This window comes from Cherax quadricarinatus, chromosome 48, assembly GCF_038502225.1.
Source record: "Cherax quadricarinatus isolate ZL_2023a chromosome 48, ASM3850222v1, whole genome shotgun sequence".
NCBI classification, from domain to species: domain Eukaryota; kingdom Metazoa; phylum Arthropoda; class Malacostraca; order Decapoda; family Parastacidae; genus Cherax; species Cherax quadricarinatus.
This window is the reverse complement of record NC_091339.1, coordinates 67,501-87,578: the sequence shown is the minus strand read 5'-3', so window position 1 is coordinate 87,578 and position 20,078 is coordinate 67,501. Positions and strand designations below refer to the sequence as shown.

General features: G+C 39.6%; 1 protein-coding gene across 1 annotated transcript in view; it reads left to right on the top strand.

The window, feature by feature from the left end:
* Nucleotides 1–20,078, top strand: part of LOC128696123 (uncharacterized) — a 127,016-nt gene that overhangs the window by 91,262 nt on the left and 15,676 nt on the right. The window contains exons 7-9 of the mRNA XM_070094790.1: nucleotides 6,535–6,599; nucleotides 13,685–13,720; nucleotides 15,468–15,503. Coding sequence (XP_069950891.1) covers nucleotides 6,535–6,599; nucleotides 13,685–13,720; nucleotides 15,468–15,503 — 137 coding nt within the window. The remainder of the gene's footprint in view (nucleotides 1–6,534; nucleotides 6,600–13,684; nucleotides 13,721–15,467; nucleotides 15,504–20,078) is intronic.

Sequence of the window (20,078 nt, the reverse complement as noted above, 5' to 3'; positions counted from 1 at the left end):
ACATAGCTTAGTTAGAGGCCCACCCATCATCATTTACCCCTGGCACTTGATACTTCCTACGCACTCTATAACACTTTCTTCCGCCGTAGCATTAAAGTCCCCTACGACGATTTTGTTCTCGGTTCAAAATTTTTTACTCACTTAAAACCTCCCAAAATCTCTCTCTCTCTCTCTCTCTGTCTCTCTCTCTCTCCTCCATATTTCTCTCTTCGTCAGGTGCATAAACACTTACTAGTACTCACTTCTCACATCCCACCCTTATTTTAATCCACATAATTCTTGATTTATACATAACTGATCATTTAATATAGCCGCTACTCATGCTTTAACTCAAATTCTCTGAGAAACACCTCACCTAATCTTTACACCTACAGACTGAAATTATCTTATCCGCTTTAAGTTCATTTGCAATCAGCACATTCACATTCAGTTCTTTCTTCACATCCATACTACACCCATGCACTTTGAAACAACTCACCTTTAATGATTCCCCTTTGGCCTTTTAGTAATTTATACAGGAGAAAGGGTCACTAGCTCATTACTCCCGGCATTTTAAAACAGCTATACTCACGGAGAAAGAATTCTCACCCACTATATGAAACCTCCCAGATGAACATTTATGTATGAATATATACATATTTATATATATATATATATATATATATATATATATATATATATATATATATATATATATATATATATATATATATATATATAATATCGTGCCGAATAGGAAAAACTGGTCAATTAGCAAGAACTCATTTAAAATTAAGTCCTTTCGAAAATTTTCTCTTATACGTTTAAAGATATATTTTTTCATTTATGTTAATTCAAAAATTAATAATTTTGTTCCAGAAGAACCTTAGAAAACTAATCTAACCTTATTGTAACAAGCGTAATTTAATTTAGCCTAATCAAACTAAACATATTTTAGATAAGTTTACAATAATTTAATAAACAAACACAATGAAATATATTTTTCTCAGGTTCAGAATGATTTTTGCGAAATTGCTACATGCACAAATTTTCGATCGCCTTATTCGGCAAGAAGAGCATTGCTGTTTAAGCCAAAATAGCAAGTTTTACCTATTCAGCACGACATATATATATATATATATATATATATATATATATATATATATATATATATATATATATACAAGGAATTCGCAAGAGCAGGCGAAATATACACAAACACTAATCTCTGGCTGAAAGAGACTCGAACCTACGAACCTTGGAACAAGGTACGCAGTGCTTTACCAATCTACCCACACTGGACCATTACCTTGGAGTCCAGCTTGCGCTAGACTTTGATCCAAGGCAGCCAGCATTCAGGGAGAAGGCTTACAGCTTTTCATCTCTTCCCCTGCATGCATCAGCCTTATTAGAGATATTAACAATGCAAGGAATTCGAAAGAGCAGGCGAAATATACACAAACACTGATCTCTGGCTGAAGGAGACTCGAACCTACGATCCTTGGAACAAGGTACGCAGTGCTTTACCAAGTAAGCCTTCTCCCTGAAAGCTGGCTGCCTTGGATCAAAGTCTAGTGCAAGCTGGACTCCAAGGTATTGGTCCGGTGTTTATCTGGAGTTTATCTGGAGAGAGTTCCGGGGGTCAACGCCCCCGCGGCCCGGTCTGTGACCAGGCCTCCTTAGGTCAGTGTCCCAGGATGCGACCCACACCAGTCGACTAACACCCAGGTACCCATTTTACTGATGGGGAACATAGACAACAGGTGGAAAGAAACACGTCCAATGTTTCTACTCTGGCTGGGAATCGAACCCAGGCCCTCACCGTGTGAAGCGAGAGCGTTAACCACCAGGTGTGGGTAGATTGGTAAAGCACTGCGTACCTTGTTCCAAGGTTCGTAGATTCAAGTCTCCTTCAGCCATATATATATATATATATATATATATATATATATATATATATATATATATATATATATATATATATATATATATATATATATATATAGACGCACACACATGCACACACGCACGCACACACACATATATATATAAATATATATATATATATATATATATATATATATATATATATATATATATATATGTAGTATGCAAACTATGATGCTTTTTCGACTTTTTTGTCTTCAGAGTATGAGGGACACAAATTACCCTGGAACAACTAACATATGTAACAGATACTTCACTAGCTCTTTGGTTGTGTTACTGAATAAACTAGACAGTAAGAATACCCAGTCAGCAGAAGCTTCTACTTCTAGACCCACTGGGTCTAGAAGTAGAAGCTGTTTTCAAGAATTCGAGTCACAACACTAAAGGATGATATGGGAAAAAAATACGCAAACAGCTCCTGTTAGACGTCTTTAGATTCTTTTCCCCTGAATTACGTTTATTCTTTTCTTCGAGAATAAGTGTCCCCAATCAGCACCAGACATGATACTTTCCTATATAACATTAATACATACAATACAGTAACTTCAACAATTCACAACTCGCACACAACCTGGAAACTCCAGACTAGTGATTTTAACCTATTCAGGATAGAAACATCGTCTAAAGTTTTCCCTCCGTAGTGTGAGTTAGTTGTGTATTGCTAACTCTCAATAATCAAATTTGAACTTGAGATAACAATCTAATCTCTTGGAAGCTCAACTACCCGAGACAGTCATTTGTCAACCACAATTCTGTTAACGTGTAGCTTTGAATTAATTCACTGACTAGGAACTCTTCAGCCTAGTTTGCTAGGTGCTATTTAATGGGTCATATAATGTGTTGTAAAATTTATGTATGTATTATATAATGTGTTATATAATATTTTATATAATATTTTATATAATGTTTTGTATTTGCTTTATAATGCATTGTATACCGCGTCATACAACGCGATACATCTGTTGTATAAAGCGTTATGTATTATACAGGACGTTATACAATGTTTTATGTAATGATTTGTATAATGTGTTACATAATGTGCTATATACCATGTTATGTAGTACATAATGTTATGTAATGTTATATAATGTGTTATATATAGTATGTTGTATAATGTGTTATTTACTTAAAATGTTTAACTTGGACATAGAGAAAATAGATGAAAGCCAGAGAGGAGGGTGAAGAGGAGGAGGAGGAGGAAGAAACCTAACTATTGTGATGGACTATGATAGGAGGGGAAGGTAGGTGAGGAGGAGGAGGAAGAGGAGGAGGAGGAAGAGGGGAAGAAGGAGGAAGAAGGTGGAGGCTTGAAGGAGACACCTCACTCGTCATTTACTGAACACTGACGTAAATAAACAGGTAACAATATTGATTCTCCCATCCCACTCTCACTATCTTCCCCATCTGTTGGGAAGCTTCAACGTACATGCTTCAGTAGTACAGCTGTGAGGCTGAGTAATTGCATAGAAATGCGAGTCATATGGGAATCTTTCACACAGTAACAGAGGTGAGGTGTCCAGCCTTGGCGTAATTAGTTACATTATCAGTATTGATGTGACTGGTGGATGTGCAGCCACCTGTATGTAAAGGGAGGGGGAGGAGGAGGAGGAGGAGAAGGAGGAGGAGGAAGAGGAGGAAGAGGAGGAGAAGGAAGAAGAGGAAGAGGAGGAAGAGGAGGGGATGGACAAATGGAGTGGGGAGAAGAACGAAGGGAGTCAGAAGGAGGAGCGAGGAGAGTAGAAGGGAAGGGTAGAAGGAGTGAGGATAATAGGAGGAGAACGATGAGGAGCAGAAAGGGAGGGGAAAGAGGAGAGGAGCCAGGGAAGCAGGAGGAGAAGGCAAGGGTAGGAGGAAGAATAGGGAAGGGGGAGAAGGGAACGAAGGAGGGGTGGACGATAATCAAAAAGGAAGGAGGAGAGGGAGATGGGGGGGTAGAAAAATAAGAGAAGGAAAGGAGGAAGAAGGATAATTTGGAGGAGGTTGAAAGGGAAAAGGAGGACATAAGTGACAAGGAAAATTTGAGGAAAATGGAAACATCAAGAGGTAAATAAGCAAGAAAGCACCAGAGACAGAAAGTGCAAAGATAAAAACAAAAGAAAGAGAAAAGAGAGATAAAGTAAAAACAGAAGACATGAGACAGAGGAAGTTTTAGAGTAAATAAAAGAGATGAGAAATGTGAAGAAAAAAAAAGACTACCAAAATAATTTTAAGTAAGTAATTAAAAGAACTTTTCCGTTCCTGTAATTTTTTTTTTTTCAGTAACGAAATATTTGTTAGAGACGATAGTTTACGATAGGTTTAAGAGACGATAGTTTATTATAATTTTAAGAGACGATAGTTAATTATAATTTTAAGAGACGATAGTTTATTATGATTTAAAGAGATGATAGTTAACTATAATTTTAAGAGACGATAGTTTACCACACATCTAAGAGACGATAGTTTACCACACATCTAGGAGACGATAGTTTACCACACATCTACTTGACGATAGTTTACCACACATCTAGGAGACGATAGTTTACCACACATCTAGGAGACGATAGTTTACTACACATCTAGGAGACGATAGTTTACCACACATCTAGGAGACGATAGTTTACTACACATCTAGGAGACGATAGTTTACCACACATCTAGGAGACGATAGTTTACCACACATCTAGGAGACGATAGTTTACTACACATCTAGGAGACGATAGTTTACCACACATCTACTTGACGATAGTTTACCACACATCTAGGAGACGATAGTTTACCACACATCTAGGAGACGATAGTTTACTACACATCTAGGAGACGATAGTTTACCACACATCTAGGAGACGATAGTTTACCACACATCTACTTGACGATAGTTTACCACACATCTAGGAGACGATAGTTTACCACACATCTAGGAGACGATAGTTTACTACACATCTAGGAGACGATAGTTTACCACACATCTACTTGACGATAGTTTACCACACATCTAGGAGACGATAGTTTACCACACATCTAGGAGACGATAGTTTACTACACATCTAGGAGACGATAGTTTACCACACATCTACTTGACGATAGTTTACCACACATCTAGGAGACGATAGTTTACCACACATCTAGGAGACGATAGTTTACTACACATCTAGGAGACGATAGTTTACCACACATCTACTTGACGATAGTTTACCACACATCTAGGAGACGATAGTTTACCACACATCTAGGAGACGATAGTTTACTACACATCTAGGAGACGATAGTTTACCACACATCTACTTGACGATACTTTACCACACATCTAGGAGACGATAGTTTACCACACATCTAGGAGACGATAGTTTACTACACATTTAGGAGACGATAGTTTACCACACATCTAAGAGACGATAGTTTACCACACATCTAGGAGACGATAATTTACCACACATCTAGGAGACGATAGTTTACTACACATCTAGGAGACGATAATTTACCACACATCTAGGAGACGATAGTTTACCACACATCTAGGAGACGATAGTTTACCACACATCTAGGAGACGATAATTTACCACACATCTAGGAGACGATAGTTTACCACACATCTAAGAGACGATAGTTTACCACACATCTAGGAGACGATAATTTACCACACATCTAGGAGACGATAGTTTACTACACATCTAGGAGACGATAATTTACCACACATCTAGGAGACGATAGTTTACCACACATCTAGGAGACGATAATTTACCACACATCTAGGAGACGATAATTTACCACACATCTAAGAGACGATAGTTTACCACACATCTAAGAGACGATAGTTTACCACACATCTAGGAGACGATAGTTTACCACACATCTAGGAGACGATAATTTACCACACATCTAGGAGACGATAATTTACCACACATCTAGGAGACGATAATTTACCACACATCTAGGAGACGATAATTTACCACACATCTGGGAGACGATAATTTACCACACATCTAGGAGACGATAATTTACCACACATCTGGGAGACGATAATTTACCACACATCTAGGAGACGATAATTTACCACACATCTAAGAGACGATAATTTACCACACATCTGGGAGACGATAATTTACCACACATCTAAGAGACGATAATTTACCACACATCTAGGAGACGATAATTTACCACACATCTAGGAGACGATAATTTACCACACATCTAGGAGACGATAATTTACCACACATCTAGGAGACGATAATTTACCACACATCTAAGAGACGATAGTTTACCACACATCTAAGAGACGATAGTTTACCACACATCTAAGAGACGATAGTTTACCACACATCTAAGAGACGATAGTTTACCACGCATCTAGGAGACGATAGTTTACCACACATCTAGGAGACGATAGTTTACCACACATCTAAGAGACGATAGTTTACCACGCATCTAGGAGACGATAGTTTACCACGCATCTAGGAGACGATAGTTTACCACACATCTAGGAGACGATAGTTTACCACACATCTAGGAGACAATAGTTTACCACACATCTAAGAGACAATAGTTTACCACACATCTAGGAGACAATAGTTTACCAAAGATAGCCTTCAAATTTTTATCAGAATACATAAGACATCCTTCATAAAACAGTGCTAAAGCTCTATTACGTTTATTTCCAGCTCCTCGCACTGACCCAAACAGACGGTCGTTCAACAGTAAGGAACATCATGCGCTGTATTTTACCGTTGATGTATCAGAGTACTATGTACTATTTTTTATTTTTTTTTAGAAAACGAATTGTCTATTTTTCCATCCCTTATCTTTTTTTTTTAGTCTTCCCTTCTTCACTATTCTGGGAAATTTGAAATTTTCCTGTAAAAGGTGTTCCTATTTGTTTTTAATAATGATAATTTTAATAATAACAGTAATAATAATAATGTTACTAATTATCATTATTAGTATTACTAATTATTTATAATTATTACTGGCGAGATGAATGCATGTTATCTTGCGTCTTAGACTCAGATTAAATGCCAGGTTGATTACCTTGGTGTGAGACCTTGTGTATGTAACCTTATGTGACCTTGTGCGTTACCTTGTGTGTAACCGTGTGGGTGACCTTAAGAGTGACTGTAATTGACCTTGCAGGCGAGCTTGTGTGTGACCTAGTAGGTGACTTTGTGTGTGTGTGATCGTGTGAGCTTGTGTGACCTCGTGTGGGACTTTGTGGATGGACTTGTGTGTGGCTGTGACCCTATGTGTGACCATGTGTCTGACTTTGTGAAGAGCCTTTTGGGTGACCTTGTATGTGACGTTGTGAATGACCCTGTGTGTGTTATTGTGTGTAGCTTTAGGTACTCAACTAACTGTGGTTGCAGGGGTCGAGTCTCAGCCCTTGGCCCCGACTCTTCGCTGACCGCTCTAAGGCTGAATAAGTATTTACCAACATCCCTGTGACTCATCTGTGCTTTTAACTTCCAGCTGTGACCTCGTGTACCTGAGACGCGCTCTTACAGACTCTCCCTGTCCACCCTGTTAATTCCTCTGTGGCATTAATTAAAAAGTAACCTTGGGAATGACCTGTGTGACCTTATGGATGACCTCGAATGTGATTTTGTCTGTGACCTTGTAGTTAGTTACCAGTAGTCGAAGGCATTTGCCGATAAACACTTGCCCTGATTTGTGTGTGTGTATGTGTGATCTTGTGCGTGAGCTTATGTGACCTTGTGTGCAGTCCTGTGAGTGACAGTGTTTGTGACCTTTTGAGTGTTCTTGTGCAAGAACATGTGCTGATTTATGTGTGTCTTGTGAATGTTGTGGTGTATGATCTTGTGTGTGTGTGATCTTGTGAGTGTACTGGTGTGTGATCTTCTGTGTGATATTGTGAGTGTTGTGTGTGTTTGCTGGTGTGTGAATTTGAGTGTGATCTTGTGAGTGTACTGGTGTGTGATCTTCTGTGTGATCTTGTGAGTGTACTGGTGTGTGATCTTCTGTGTGATCTTGTGAGTGTACTGGTGTGTGATCTTCTGTGTGATCTTGTGAGTGTACTGGTGTGTGATCTTCTGTGTGATCTTGTGAGTGTACTGGTGTGTGATCTTGTGTGTGATCTTGTGAGTGTACTGGTGTGTGATCTTGTGTGTGATCTTGTGAGTGTACTGGTGTGTGATCTTCTGTGTGATCTTGTGAGTGTACTGGTGTGTGATCTTCTGTGTGATCTTGTGAGTGTACTGGTGTGTGATCTTCTGTGTGATCTTGTGAGTGTACTGGTGTGTGATCTTCTGTGTGATCTTGTGAGTGTACTGGTGTGTGATCTTCTGTGTGATCTTGTGAGTGTTCTGGTGTGTAATCTTCTGTGTGATCTTGTGAGTGTACTGGTGTGTGATCTTCTGTGTGATCTTGTGAGTGTACTGGTGTGTGATCTTCTGTGTGATCTTGTGAGTGTACTGGTGTGTGATCTTCTGTGTGATATTGTGAGTGTTGTGTGTGTTTGCTGGTGTGTGAATTTGAGTGTGATCTTGCATGTGATCTTGTATGTGCTCTTGTGTGTGATCTTGTTTGTGATCTTGCGTGTGATCTTGTTTGTGATTTTGCGTGTGAACTTGTGTGTGATTTTCTGTGCTATCTTGTGTGTGAGCTTGAGTGTGATCTTGTGTGATCTTGCGTGTGATCTTGTGTGTGTGATCTTGCGTGTGATCTTGTGTGTGATCTTGCGCGTGATCTTGTGTGCGATCTTGCGTGTGATCTTGTGTGTGACTTTGTGTGTGATCTCGTGTGTGATCTTGTGTGTGATCTTCAGTGTGATTTTGTGTGTGACCTTGTGTGTGATCTTGTGTGTGATCTTGTGTGTGATCTTGTGTGTGATCTTCAGCGTAATTTTGTGTGTGAACTTGTGTGTGATCTTGTGTGTGATCTTGTGTGTGATCTTCAGCGTAATTTTGTGTGTGAACTTGTGTGTGATCTTGCGCGTGATCTTGTGTGTGATCTTCAGTGTGATCTTGTGTGTGACCTTGTGTGTGATCTTGTGTGTGATCTTGTGTGTGATCTTCAGTGTGATTTTGTGTGTGAACTTGTGTGTGTGATCCTGTGTGTGATCTTGTGTGTGATCTTGTGTGTGACCTTGTGTGTGATCTTCAGTGTGATTTTGTGTGTGAACTTGTGTGTGTGATCTTGTGTGTGACCTTGTGTGTGACTTTGCGTGCGATTTTGTGTGTGATCTTGTGTGTGACCTTGTGTGTGATCTTGCGTGTCATCTTGTGTGTGATCTTGTGTGTGATCTCTTGCGTGATCTTGTGTGTGGTCTTGTGTGTGATCTTGTGTGTGACCTTGTGTGTGATCTTGCGTGTCATCTTGTGTGTGATCTTGTGTGTGATCTATTGTGTGACCTTGTGTGTGATCTTGTGTGTGATCTTGTGTGTGATCTTACGTGTGATCTTGTGTATGATCTTGCGTGTGAGCTTGTGTGTGATCTTGTGTGTGATCTTGTGTGTGATCTTGCGTGTGATCTTGTGTGTAATTTTTTGTGTGACCTTGTGTGTGATGTGTATGATCTTGTGTGTGACCTTGTGTGTGATCTTGTGTGTGACCTTGTGTGTGACTGTGTGTGACCTTGTGTGTGATCTTCAGTGTGATTTTGTGTGTGAACTTGTGTGTGTGATCTTGTGTGTGACCTTGTGTGTGACTTTGCGTGCGATTTTGTGTGATCTTGTGTGTGACCTTGCGTGTCATCTTGTGTGTGATCTTGTGTGTGATCTCTTGCGTGATCTTGTGTGTGGTCTTGTGTGTGGTCTTGTGTGTGACCTTGTGTGTGATCTTGTGTGTGAACTTGTGTGTGACCTTGTGTGTGATCTTGTGTGTGAACTTGTGTGTGATCGTGTGTGTGATCTTGCGTGTGACCTTATGTGTGATCTTACGTGTGAACTTGTGTGTGATCTTGTGTGTGTGATCTTGTGTGTGATCTTACGTGTGATCTTGTGTATGATCTTGCGTGTGAGCTTGTGTGTGATCTTGTGTGTGATCTTGTGTGTGATCTTGCGTGTGATCTTGTGTGTAATTTTTTGTGTGACCTTGTGTGTGACTGTGTATGATCTTGTGTGTGATCTTGCGTGTTATCTTGTGTGTGATCTTGTGTGTGATCTCTTGCGTGATCTTGTGTGTGGTCTTGTGTGTGATCTTGTGTGTGACCTTGTGTGTGATCTTGCGTGTCATCTTGTGTGTCATCTTGTGTGTGACCTTGTGTGTGACTGTGTGTGAACTTGTGTGTGAACTTGTGCATGATCTTGTGTGTGAACTTGTGTCTGAGCTTGTGTGTGATTTTATGTGTGACCTTGTGTGTGATCTTGTGTGTGACTTTGTGTGTGATTTTGTGTGTGATCTTGTGTGTGATCTTGTGTCTGAACTTGTGTGTGTGATCTTGCGTGTGAACTTGTGTGTGTGACCTTGTGTGTGACCTTTGTGTGATCTTGTGTGTGATCTTGTGTCTGAGCTTGTGTGTGATTTTATGTGTGACCTTGTGTGTGATCTTGTGTGTGAACTTGCGTGTGAAATGCGTGTGACCTTGCGTGTGAACTTGTGTGTGATGTGTGTGACCTTGTGTGTGATCTTGTGTGTGATTTTGTGTGTGATCTTGTGTGTGATCTTGTGTCTGAACTTGTGTGTGTGATCTTGCGTGTGAACTTGTGTGTGTGACCTTGTGTGTGACCTTTGTGTGATCTTGTGTGTGATCTTGTGTCTGAGCTTGTGTGTGATTTTATGTGTGACCTTGTGTGTGATCTTGTGTGTGAACTTGCGTATGAAATGCGTGTGACCTTGCGTGTGAACTTGTGTGTGACGTGTGTGACCTTGTGTGTGATTTTGTATGTGAGCTTGTGTGTGATCTTGTGTGTAACTTTGTTTGTGATCTTGCGTGTGAACTTGTGTGCGATGTTGTGTGTGACCTTTGTGTGATCTTGTGTGTGTGATCTTGCGTGTGATCTTGCGTGTGACCTTGTGATCTTGTGTGTGACCTTGTGTGTGATCTTGTGTGTGACCTTGCTTGTGATCTTGCGTGTGATCTTGCGTGTGATCTTGTGTGTGATCTCTTGTGTGATCTTGTGTGTGAACTTGTGTTTGATATTGTGTGTGATCTTGTGTGTGATCTTGTGTGTGATCTTGTGTGTGACCTTGTGTTTGATATTGTGTGTGATCTTGTGTGTAATCTTGTATGATCTTGTGTGTGATCTTGTGTTTGATATTGTGTGTGATCTTGTGTGTGATCTTGTGTGTGATCTTGTGTGTGACCTTGTGTTTGATATTGTGTGTGATCTTGTGTGTAATCTTGTATGATCTTGTGTGTGATCTTGTGTTTGATATTGTGTGTGATCTTGTGTGTAATCTTGTGTGTGACCTTGTGTGTGATCTTGTGTGTGAACTTTTGTGTGATCTTGTGTTTGATATTGTGTGTGATCTTGTGTGTGATCTTGTGTGTGATCTTGTGTGTGATCTTGTGTGTGATCTTGTGTGTGACCTTGTGTGTGATCTTGTGTCTGAGCTTGTGTGTGATCTTGTGTGTGATCTTGTGTATGAACTTATGTGTGATCTTGTGTCTGAGCTTGTGCATGAACTTATGTGTGAGCTTGTGTGTGATCTTGTGTGTGATCTTGTGTATGAACTTATGTGTGATCTTGTGTCAGAGCTTGTGTATGAACTTATGTGTGATCTTGTGTGTGATCTTGTGTATGAACTTATGTGTGATCTTGTGTGTGATCTTGTGTGTGTTCTTGTGTGTGATCTTGCGTGTGAACTTGTGTGTGTCATCTTGTGTGTGATCTTGCGTGTGATCTTGCGTGTGATCTTGTGTGTGTTCTTGTGTGTGATGTTGTGTATGATCTTGCGCGTGATCTTGCGTGTGATCTTGTGTGTGATCTTGTGTGTGATCTTGTGTGTGATCTTGTGCGTGACCTTGCGTGTGAACTTGCGTGTGATCTTGTGTGTGATCTTATGTATGAACTTGTGTGTGATCTTGCGTTTGACCTTGTGTGTGATCTTGTGTGTTACCTTGTGTGTGACCTTGTGTGTGATCTTGTGTGTGACCTTGTGTGTGATCTTGTGTGTGATCGTGTGTGTGAACTTGTGTGTGATCGTGTGTGTGAGCTTGTGTGTGTGATCTTGTGTGTGATCGTGTGTGTGAACTTGTGTGTGATCGTGTGTGTGAGCTTGTGTGTGTGATCTTTTGTGTGACTTGTGTGAGCTTGTGTGTGTGATCTTTTGTGTGACTTGTGTGATCTTGTGTGTGAACTTCTCTGTGATCTTCTGTGACCTTGTGTATGTGTTCTTTCATACAATGAGTATAATGTTGTGTATGATCTATTGTGTGATCTTGTATGAGTGATCTTGTTGATAGTCGTGTTGGTCCTTAATGTACCGTAATTATGTCCTTTGTGTGTATTGTACCTACTATGTCCTTAATATATGGTATACTCCTCCTCAGTGTATTGGTTATATGTCCTTAATATATTGTTCCTACGTCCTTATCGTATTGTAATTATGTCCATAAAGTATTGTACCTATGTTCTTCACGTAATTGATGTATATTCTTAATGTACCATATATATATATATATATATATATATATATATATATATATATATATATATATATATATATATATATATATATATATATATATATATATATTTATATATATATATATATATATATATATATATATATATATATATATATATATATATATATATATATATATATATATATATATTGCATGAAACTCCACGTTATATTTAAGCAAATTGGAAAGAATTTTTTTTTCGTCTATGGTCCGGTATTAAATACGATTTTCATTGATCGTTCACCATCATTATAACTAAAACGACTTCCAAAAGTTAAAGGTTTCACAAAGGTGAATTTAAATTTAATTTAAAGCAGTGTTTCTTAATGCAGCAGCTCAATTGCAGGTCTTGGGAGAATATTTACATATTTACAATTATGCTACGTAAACGTTTAAGCATCATTTATCAATTGATTAGTTCTTTGACGGTATCACTTTTAGAAAAGTCAAAATCAGAATATGTGAAGATCGAAGTATGTCATACAGGAACCTCACTAAACTAGCTACAACATCTTTTTCAATCGTAATACCTAGAGAGTATACCTGGGGAGTATACCTGGAGAGGGTATTGGGGGTCAACGCCCCAGTGGCCCGGTCTGTGACCAGACTACATTCTGAGACTAGAGTTCATACACCTTGTGGTAATGACTTGAAAATTATAGCAAATGCATCAAAATAGGTTAGACATAGAACTTTTATAGTGTGTGTATGTCTGACAGCTTAGATCTGTACTTAGTGTCACTGTGTCAGCAATCAGATTATTGACATTGCAATAGATGTTCAGGTCCTTTAGATTTAGTCGGCCTCTATTGATCTGGCGTGCGCGTTAGGTCAGTCGCTGCCTGACTCCACGCTCAGCTAACATTCTGTCTTTGGTATGTCACTTTACCCTTAACAATATTTTAGCTTTCATTATTAATGTTAACCTGTAACAGATTTGTTGTTCGATATACTAGGTCTATGTAATATTTTATAGATTTTAATAATAGTTTATAATTACAAATTCTGAATTATAATAAATTGACCTTGGATAAATTTTTCATGTTACTATATATATATATATATATATATATATATATATATATATATATATATATATATATATATATATATATATATATATATATATATATATATATATATATATATATACGTAAACAATATAATGTAACACAATTTCTATTTAACTACTTTCAGCTTCTCGTAGTGACCCAAACAGACGGTCATTGCATAGTAAGTAAAAGAAATTTAGTCACACCGGCTTCAACTGATGTACCAAGTTAGCATATGTGTTCTTTCTTACTCAAATACACTCGTTGGTCTTCTCGCACCAGTCATCTGTGTATAATTACTAGGTCTCTATATCACTATTTTAGGCAATATCTGTACTGTTTCCTCAGCCATTGTTAGCGACTCAGCAGGCTGATCATTTACTATCTGTTGCCACACGACAACAGAGCTCTTGTTCCTTTTGTTTTTGGCACTATATTAATTGCTAAGTTTTGGTTTTATCCTTTCTTTAAGTAACAACAATTTACGTGTTACGTGGTCTTTTGCTAATACTGTCTTCCCTACTTCCAACTTTAACAGTCGCCGTCTGGTTGAATCCTCCCTAATACACAACTTTTCTTGTATGAATCTTAGTCCTGGCTTCGTCTCTGTAGATGCCTTTCTCTCCCACTACATTGTAAAATGCTCCAAACTTCAGAACACCCGTGACCTAACCTGATTCCTCCTTTTTTCTTCTTTTCCCTCTTTCCCTTTCCTCTTTCCTTTTTTTCTCTTCTGGGTTGTCTTTCTTCTGTCTTGTGTTTCTGTTCGTTCATTATTTCATTATTTCCCCTCGCCCCCCACCTCTGTGTTCTTGCTCTCCCTCTGTGGGCACCTAGCTCCCTTGCACCTAGCCCCCTTTCTTTGTATTTGACTGGCTCCTCCTCCTTACTTTCCCCATCTCCGCCACTACTACTACTACTACGACTACCTCTTCCTGCCTATATATACCCGTTCTGCTCTACTTCTCATTACTACTACTACTACTACTACTACTGCTACTACTACTACTACCTCTTCCTGCCTATATATACCCGTCCTGCTCTACTTCTCATTACTACTACTACTACTACTACTACTACTGCTACTACCTCTTCCTGCCTATATATACCCGTCCTGCTCTACTTCTCATTACTACTACTACTACTACTACTACCTCTTCCTGCCTATATATACCCGTCCTGCTCTACTTCTCATTACTACTACTACCACCACTACCTCTTCCTGCCTATATATACCCGTCCTGCTCTACTTCTCGTTAGTGTGACTTTGTAAATGGTCCAAGTCGGACCGAAACGTCGTCGTAAGCTCCTCTCTTCTATGTGTGGGTTATTTGTGTATTGTGTACGTGTTACGTGTATTTTCTACTTTCGAAATGTCATATATGATAGTGGAATAATATATAAATAACTACATGGTGGAATAAATGACACTTAAATACAGGTGATACCTGTATTACTATCAGTATTTGTCCGACACAGTAGATAACTAACTTTATTGCCATCAGTATATGTCCTTCGTCAAACACATTAAATATCTTTATTAAACACAATGTTTGTCCCATCAATGGCTGAAAATGTCGTTAATAAAGACATTCACCGTATCTAAGTGTCATGCCCATGTTAGCTGTTTTGTAGTTCGCTGCTTTTTATGACTACAAATCGTTTTATTTAGCGACTATTACACAAGTAACTTCTTCTCTTTCATATGTCCAATAAAGTATGGTAATATAATTCTAATCTTTTATATACTGTTACTGATATCTTGCCTTTGCAAGATATTTTATTTTGTTATTTGCTCGATTCCGTCCACTTAAACTTTCGGCATTAATAATGGTTTACATAATGGCTTGCATAATGATTTATATAATGATCTATTAATTTGTAAACTACGTATATCAAAGACCAATAATCACTGTATATTTTTTCAGCTCCTCGTACTGACCCAAACAGGAGGTCGTTCACTAGTAAGCAAACGTGTTTGTTTTCCCCTTTAAAAAAATGCACAGCACTTTCCCATTATGTGTATTATCCTCCCTTTCTTAACGAGAAAGCTTTAAAAAATTGTCATCACTGATAAAATCCCTTTGAACCCACTTGGTGTTTTGAAAACATTTGACAAGAAATGTTGTTCCTCTTGATGTTTAAGTAAACACACATCTTAGTGTTGTAGAGTTTATCAAAACTGTAGTTGTTTGGTCCCCGTTTTTGTCACTGTCAGTCTCCGAGTTTGCCAATCAGTTTGGCACAGAGCGTCAGTCACTTTGGCATAATCAGCTAGTAGTTTTTGACAGTTTCCGTCAGTCGCTGTGCCTACCACTCAGGGGCACTTATTTCCCTGGATGGTCGGTGCTTCTGCTGTGATAATGCAAATCACTGTCTGTCAAGGATTGGTTATTTATATACAAATTCCAGTTATTCTGAAGAAAAGACCAACACAACCATACTATCCCTTTTTAAAAGGATGGACCAGTAAACCAGCGGAAGGCCTCGGTCAGATGACTAAAAGCTCCAGTGATTGGTCATCATATTAAGACCCACTTCAGGAAACTCTTGACCTGTTTCCTGACGAGCCTTACTTGACTAAAGCTCGAGCGAAACGTCATTCTTCAGTATACCATTAGATTTATCTTTGAGGGGAATATATCTTACAGCGCATATACACCGAGTGTATATCTCACACTGCATATACACCGAGATGTGTATATGTCTCATTGCATATACGCCCAGACGTGTATATCTCTCATTGCATATATTCTGAGAGTTTAATCCCTATTTTAGGGATATCTGAATATTAGAGATATTATCTGAATATTAGGGATATATGAATATTAGGGATTTTATCTGAATATTAGGATATGAATATTGGGGATAGTATCCGAATATTAGGGATATTATCTGAATATTTGGGATATTTTCTGAATATGAGGAATATATGTATATTGGGGATATTATCTGAATATTAGGGATATATGAATATTGGGGATATTATCCGAATATTAGGGATATTATCTGAATATTTGGGATATTTTCTGAATATTAGGGATATTATCTTAATATTCAGGCTCCTGTTTTTCCCCTCTACTAATCGATAGGCTTTAAACCTGACAAAGCAATCAAGGTAAACAGTCATTGGGAACGAGGCTCACACTGAATTAACGATACTTAACGATACTGAGAGTTTCGTTAACTTTGTCGTTGAGAATTATACATCACGTTTCCCCTATTTGTTATTAACACAAATCACCAACAAGTTATCAAAGTCTTTTTTACCTGGAGCGATCATGTTTTCTCCAGTGTCGACTTTTTTTGGCAGTGTTTTTGTTCCCAGTGGTGGACTTTCTTCCTTTAATGGCTCTGTTTCTTCTAGTGTTTTTGTTGCCTGTAGTTTCCTTGTTCATTCTGGTGTCCTTGCTCCCTTTAATATCCATATTCCCCTGTTCAAGCTGGTGTCCTTGTTCTGTGCAGTGTTCTTATTCTCATTAGTGTCCTTGTTCCTACTAGTTAGTGTCCTCTGTTCCCTGAATGTCCATGAGTGTCCTTGCTCCTACTAATGTCCTGTGCTCCCTGAGTGTTCTTGTTCTTACTTATGTTATCTGTTCCCTGAGTGTCCTTGTTCCTACTGTCTTTTTTCCCTATTAATGTCTTTGCTCCCTTGGTTGTCTTTGTTCTTTGTAGTATCTATGTTATTAAACAAAAATAGCTTTCATTGTGTATATAGTTCTATTTTTATGTATAACAAATAACAAGGACAGAGGTGTCTACTGATAAAAAAAAAGCGGTTACTATTTTTTAAAGTAACAGAAACTGATGTTTCCATCTTCTAGGTAACAAAAAAAGAATGGTTACCATCTTTTTGGTAAAAAATCAAGCAAACAAAGATTGTGCTTGCTATCTTATAGATAAAAAAACAGTAGCTTTCATTTTATAGGTAACAAGAGCAGTGGTTACCCTCCTATAAGTAACAAAAACAGTGCTTCCTCTAAGTAAAAAAAAGGTTACCCGCTTGTAGGTAACAAAAACAGTGGATGCCATCTTTTATTTGTAACTGCAACTTGCCAGTAAGTAAACATTGGCACTTGCCATCAAAGTGACGTCTTGATTATATTACTGCAGTCTTGGGACAGCGCTAAACCCGTAGGGGGTCATACAGCGACTAGGGAAGGTGGGGGAATGGGTGACAATTGGATACGATCCAAGGAAATGGAGGCTAGGCCCAGTTTCTTGGATCAAGAGACCATCACCGGGTAAAAATCAACGTTTTGTAACAACGCAATGCACTTTCTCTATTAATGTATGTCTGACCTCTGTATTTCCTTAACATGTTCATTCTTTGTGTGTGTGTGTGCGTGTGTGTATGTGTGCGTGTGTGTATGTGTGTGTGTGTGTGTGTGTGTGTGTGTGTGTGTGTGTGTGTGTATCTGTGTGTGTGTGTGTATCTGTGTGTGTGTGTGTGTGTGTGTGTGTGTGTGTGTGTGTGTGTGTGTGTGTGTGTGTATCTGTGTGTGTGTGTGTGTGTGTGTGTGTGTGTGTGTGTGTGTGTGTGTGTGTGTGTGTGTGTGTGTGTGTGTGTGTGTATCTGTGTGTGTGTGTATCTGTGTGTGTGTGTATGTGTGTGTGCGTGTGTGTGTGTGTGTGTGTATGTGTGTGTGTGTATCTGTGTGTGTGTACTCACCTAGTTGTACTCACCTAGTTGAGGTTGCGGGGGTCGAGTCCGAGCTCCTGGCCCCGCCTCTTCACTGATCGCTACTAGGTCACTCTCCCTGAGCCGTGAGCTTTATCGTACCTCTGCTTAAAGCTATGTATGGATCCTGCCTCCACTACATCGCTTCCCAAACTATTCCACTTACTGACTACTCTGTGGCTGAAGAAATACTTCCTAACATCCCTGTGATTCATCTGTGTCTTTAGCTTCCAACTGTGTCCCCTTGTTACTGTGTCCAATCTCTGGAACATCCTGTTTTTGTCCACCTTGTCAATTCCTCTCAGTATTTTGTATGTCGTTATCATGTCCCCCCTATCTCTCCTGTCCTCCAGTGTCGTCAGGTTGATTTCCCTTAACCTCTCCTCGTAGGACATACCTCTTAGCTCTGGGACTAGTCTTGTTGCAAACCTTTGCACTTTCTCTAGTTTCTTTACGTGCTTGGCTAGGTGTGGGTTCCAAACTGGTGCCGCATACTCCAATATGGGCCTAACGTATACGGTGTACAGGGTCCTGAACGATTCCTTATTAAGATGTCGGAATGCTGTTCTGAGGTTTGCTAGGCGCCCATATGCTGCAGCAGTTATTTGGTTGATGTGCGCTTCAGGAGATGTGCCTGGTGTTATACTCACCCCAAGATCTTTTTCCTTGAGTGAGGTTTGTAGTCTCTGACCCCCTAGACTGTACTCCGTCTGCGGCCTTCTTTGCCCTTCCCCAATCTTCATGACTTTGCACTTGGTGGGATTGAACTCCAGGAGCCAATTGCTGGACCAGTTCTGCAGCCTGTCCAGATCCCTTTGTAGTTCTGCCTGGTCTTCGATCGAGTGTATTCTTCTCATCAACTTCACGTCATCTGCAAACAGGGACACCTCAGAGTCTATTCCTTCCGTCATGTCGTTCACAAATACCAGAAACAGCACTGGTCCTAGGACTGACCCCTGCGGGACCCCGCTGGTCACAGGTGCCCACTCTGACACCTCGCCACGTACCATGACTCGCTGCTGTCTTCCTGACAAGTATTCCCTGATCCATTGTAGTGCCTTCCCTGTTATCCCTGCTTGGTCCTCCAGTTTTTGCACCAATCTCTTGTGTGGAACTGTGTCAAACGCCTTCTTGCAGTCCAAGAAAATGCAATCCACCCACCCCTCTCTCTCTTGTCTTACTGCTGTCACCATGTCATAGAACTCCAGTAGGTTTGTGACACAGGATTTCCCGTCCCTGAAACCATGCTGGCTGCTGTTGATGAGATCATTCCTTTCTAGGTGTTCCACCACTCTTCTCCTGATAATCTTCTCCATGATTTTGCATACTATACATGTCAGTGACACTGGTCTGTAGTTTAATGCTTCATGTCTGTCTCCTTTTTTGAAGATTGGGACTACATTTGCTGTCTTCCATGCCTCAGGCAATCTCCCTGTTTCGATAGATGTATTGAATATTGTTGTTAGGGGTACACATAGCGCCTCTGCTCCCTCTCTCAATACCCATGGGGAGATGTTATCTGGCCCCATTGCCTTTGAGGTATCTAGCTCACTCAGAAGCCTCTTCACTTCTTCCTCGGTTGTGTGCACTGTGTCCAGCACTTGGTAGTGTGCCCCACCTCTCCGTCTTTCTGGAGTCCCTTCTGTCTCCTCTGTGAACACTTCTTTGAATCTCTTGTTGAGTTCTTCACATACTTCCCGGTCATTTCCTGTTGTCTCTCCTCCTTCCTTCCTTAGCCTGATTACCTGGTCCTTGACTGTTGTTTTCCTCCTGATGTGGCTGTACAACAGTTTCGGGTCAGATTTGGCTTTCGCTGCTATGTCATTTTCATATTGTCTTTGGGCCTCCCTTCTTATCT